Source organism: Panicum hallii, chromosome 2, assembly GCF_002211085.1.
Source record: "Panicum hallii strain FIL2 chromosome 2, PHallii_v3.1, whole genome shotgun sequence".
NCBI classification, from domain to species: Eukaryota; Viridiplantae; Streptophyta; class Magnoliopsida; order Poales; family Poaceae; genus Panicum; species Panicum hallii.
This window is the reverse complement of record NC_038043.1, coordinates 2,060,793-2,065,196: the sequence shown is the minus strand read 5'-3', so window position 1 is coordinate 2,065,196 and position 4,404 is coordinate 2,060,793. Positions and strand designations below refer to the sequence as shown.

Here is a 4,404-nt window from a genome sequence, read left to right as displayed (position 1 = left end):
TGATATTGGGTTGTAAAATTATGCTGAATATATTTTAGTTGGGCCAATCAATATTTTGAAGTGCTTTGGTCCACACACACACAATTTTATTATTCGAACAAGTCCTATTAATCTCGCACTTTCTTAGACTGTAAACAATGTGGCCACCACATTGCTTTCTTAAGTACAAGTTGAACATACGCATCACATGGACGAAGTAATCTTCTAGCACACTTGACCTCTGCACTAACCTAGGATGCACCCAATTTCTTTTTTTTTAAAAAAAATCATGTTCACTCGGATTTAAACCATTGGTGCTGAAAGTAGTCACAAAAGCATCATGGTTGTACAAGCGTGGGAGTATCTCCTAGCAAGTGCTTAATGGAATAATTCTGCGAAACACTGTAGCAAGCATCAGGTTTTGGCCGATTGACTCGACCTGTGGCTGGTAATCCTGCCACCAGGTACGTACACGCGGAGGAGGACCAACCGGAGCTGAGTGGCCCAGCTCATCGCCTTTACACTTGGGATCGCACTTATCGATCGGTAAAGCTACGACCTAGCTAGGAGATCATGCCAGCCATTTGACTCGCGACGAAGACGAAGACCAGCGCGACGCGAGCGCCGCTGTCATCGATCGTATCCTCTTTGCAATTTGCAAAATGAGAGAGGAGAACGTACGTCATTAGGCGCGTCATTAACCTTAACCTTGCTGCGGTCAGTAGACAGAGAAGCGTGCCGGCTTTGTTAAACGCGATTACTCTAGCCCGCCGTTCGTCAAAAAGAGGTCATTTTTGCTCTTGAGCTTAGCGTGCGCGCGTGTGAGGGCTGTTTCGAACGACGCGGGAACTCGGTGCTTTTGCGTTTCAAACAGGACCTTAATTAGCAAAGTCCTTGATCCGCCCCCGGATTCCCCTCCTACTTAGCCGGTCGGTAACTCAGGCTATGTTTGGATCCACCCCTAAATGGTAAAAGGGCAAATGGTAAAATTTTTGCTCCTGTCACATTAGATGTTTGGACGCTAATTAGAAGTATTAAATATAGTTTAATTAAAAAACTAATTACATAGTGAGGACTAAATGACGAGACGAATCTATTAAGCCTAATTAATCCATAATTAGCAAAATTACGGTAGCATTTGCCCTTTTGCACTTTGGGGTGTTTGGATCCAAAAGTGCAAAAAAAGTACAAAAGAGCAAAAGTTTTGCACTTTCTCTTTCTCTTCTCTCTTTCCGTTGGTTCCAAACAGGCCCTCAGCAAGTGTATGCATGGAAATGCATGTTATGTATCTATTTGCCTGGAAGATGGTCTTACTCGAAAGACGGAGTGAATAGTTGTTTGATTAATATAATCATCCTTCTCTTTCAAGTTGATCCTCGTAGCACTTTGTTTCAGACGACTTTGACGGCCATTAGCTGGTGGTAGGGGCTCCTCTGCCCTTGACGGTGCAGAGCATCCCCCTTGCACTAACACTGGTCTCCTCGTCAGTTTCACACAGTGGTGTCTCCGACAAGGCAGCCGACACAAGTCAAACGCGATCGACGAAAGGAAGTCTGATGCAATTTTTTTTTCGGGTAGCAATCGGAGCGTGCGTATAAATACAGGAAAATACGTACACGTACACCTACCCGTCGGCAGATGTACCGTTTTACATACACACAAAAATAAGCACCCATAGCAGTTATATGTACATAAATCCCTTTATTTCTGCACAGAAAATTCTTCACATTTTGAATTTTGTAATTCCTACACATCTACTCTGACTCGAGAGTCAGGATCATACAAGTAACTATAGGTGCTATACACATGTACGGCCGGCGTACGTCTGCCCCAAAAATCAGTACCACACGGCCGTAATCAGCATCATCTACTGCTCTAATGAAAAAAAAATCCCTGTATGTACGCTGTGTAAGTCTGTATGTACGCGATCGAGGTGGTCGAGTTCGTGATCGCCGAGGCGGCAGCAGCGTCGCCGCTAGCTAGGCCTGCCGCTGCAGCTCCTCGCCGGCGATGAACGTGCCGTGCAGCCCGTACGGCACGCGCCCCGGCAGCTTGACGGCGGCCTCCGCCCGCATGTCGCGGGCGTTCACGACGAGCATCTCCGAGGCGCCGCGCGCCTCGTCGTGCACGTAGCACAGCACGTACCCGTCGTCCTCGGCGGCGCCGGCGCCGGCGTCCGGGCGCGGCACGAAGCAGGGTTCGCCGCCGTACCGGCCCTCGCCGTAGACGAACTTCTCGACGGTGCCGGCCTCGAGGTCCACCTTGGCGAAGCCGGAAACCTTGGGCCACGGCTCGGCGATGGCGAGGTAGGCGTACCGGGTCTTGCGGCCGAGCAGCTGCCGGTTCACCATGCCGGCCTCGAGGTTCACCTGGTCGGCGTCGCTCAGCACCGCGCGCCGCCGGGACGTGCCGGTGCGGGGGTCGAGCCGGATCTCCGAGAGCACGCTGCGGAAGCTCTCCTCCCCGGCGGACTCGTTGAACACGGCGTCGGCGGGGGTCATGCAGGACCCGATCACCACGATCTCGCCGGTGGCCTCGTCCTCCCACGCGTTCCAGAGGTGGAAGCAGAAGCAGTCGGGGACCTCCACCCACCGGAGCTCCGACGCGTCGGCGGCGCGCTTCGGCAGCACCCCGAAGCGCGCGGTCTTGCTCCTGTCGTACACCACGGGGGAGCCGCCGAGCACCATCTCCTGGAGCTTGAAGACGATCTGCTGGTCCGGGATGATGGCGTGGTTCTCGGTGATGGCGAAGTCGTGCATCATGGTGGGCGCGTCGACGGGGATCTCGACGTCGGGGGACTTGCGGCCGTCGGCGGTGAAGTAGAAGTACTTGAGGTACGGCTTGGAGACGACATTGTAGCTGAGCGCGAAGAGCTCGCCGGTGGCCGGGTCGAGCTTGGGGTGCGCGATCATGGCGCTGTCGAGCTGGCCGCCGAAGTCGTAGCGGCCGACGGTCTCGAGGTCCCCGTCGCCGGTGACGCGCACGTGGTACGGGAGGTCATCCTCGGACATGGCGAGGAGGCGGTTGTTGTGGTAGACGAGGCCGGCGTTGGCGACGCCGATCCCCTGCGATGCGTCGAGCACGCCGCAGAGGGAGCGGGCCCCGAAGAGGAGCAGGCGCGCGACGCCCGAGTGGCCGTGGAGCTCGCCGATGGCCTTGGGGAAGACCGCCCGGCCGATGGCGCGCTCCTGCCGGAGCCGCGCCGTCTCCGTGAACCGGCACGCGTAGGACTCGGCGCGCCCCCCGCGGAGGCGCACGGCGTGCAGCATCCCGTCGCCGTCGAAGAGGTGGTGCCCGGCGCGCGGCGCGTGGAGCGGGTTGGCGCCGTTGCGGACGTACACCCCGTCCAGGCACGCCGGGATGCTGCCGGCGACGGGGAGCGGCTCGCCGCGACGGGGCGGGCGCTCCCCGACGGGCGCGTAGTTCCCCGCGATCTGCACGGCCGGGTCCGCCGTCCGCGGGAGCGGGTGCGCGCGCTCGAGGAGCCCCGCCACGAGCCCCTCCTCCACCGCGTCCAGCGCCGCCGCCGCGAGCCGCTGGAGCGGGTTCCACTTGGGCCCGGAGGCGCCGGCCGCCTCGCCGCCGCGCCGCGCCGGGGGAGCGGCGCGCATTGGCCGCGCGGGGGCCGCGGTCCTGGCCTTGCCGGTGCCGGGGTTGAGCTGCGACGGCTTCTTGGACTTCGCCGGCGCCTGCACGGCGGCCGGAGCCGCCGGGGGAGCAGTGACGGACGACGCCATTGCCGATCGGAGGGAGCTAATCAAATCTGTCAGGAGCTGAGAACTGAGAATCGGGGTCGGGCGATCGACGAAGCCAGCTGTTCGATCGGAGCCGCAAGCGGAGGTTTGTGCCGGGCGGTGGGAACGGACGTGAGTAGTGGCGGTGGAGCTTGGGGCGACCTCGAGTGAGGATCGGAACTGGGGTTGGGTTCCCGGTGTGGCGGATTCGGGGCGGGATTTATAGGGGGAGACGGGGGCGGAGGTGGGTGGCGCGGTCAAAGTGGAGGAGGAGGCCGACGACGTGGCGGTAGTAGGGCGCGCCGCGCTGCAGCGGCGACGCTGATGGCTCAGGCGTGTTGGGGTGGGTGTGTGTTCTAGAGAGATGGATGGTTCGGTCGAGATGCTCGCGGGTGTCCCCGCTTGTCAGCCCGCCGCACACAACTCCTCCCTTCTTCTCCATGTCTGCATGTCCGGTGCGCCGCCAGCTAGCCCGATAGCCATGGTGCGCCTCCGTTGCGATAATGGAAATTAGGTCAAGCCTCGCCATGGTTCCATGCCTCTGGCTTCAGTAATGACTGAGGAACGTAGTTCATCACATTATAGTTATGTAATACACTGCTACAATCAGGGGCGGATCCAATGGGGATGCAGGGCGGCTCCAGCCCCCTTACCCCTGTACAAGCAATGAAGCCTCCAAAGTTCCTTGATG

The 4,404-nt window shown here is 58.6% G+C and overlaps 1 protein-coding gene across 1 annotated transcript; it reads right to left on the bottom strand.

Annotated features, from left to right (window-relative positions):
• Positions 1 to 1,660: 1,660 nt before the first annotated feature.
• LOC112881744 (9-cis-epoxycarotenoid dioxygenase NCED4, chloroplastic-like) lies at positions 1,661 to 3,887 on the bottom strand. The gene has a single exon (XM_025946587.1). The coding sequence runs from the start codon at positions 3,714 to 3,716 to the stop codon at positions 1,959 to 1,961; it is 1,758 nt and encodes a 585-aa protein (XP_025802372.1). The 5' UTR covers positions 3,717 to 3,887; the 3' UTR covers positions 1,661 to 1,958.
• Between the last annotated feature and the right edge of the window lie 517 nt (positions 3,888 to 4,404).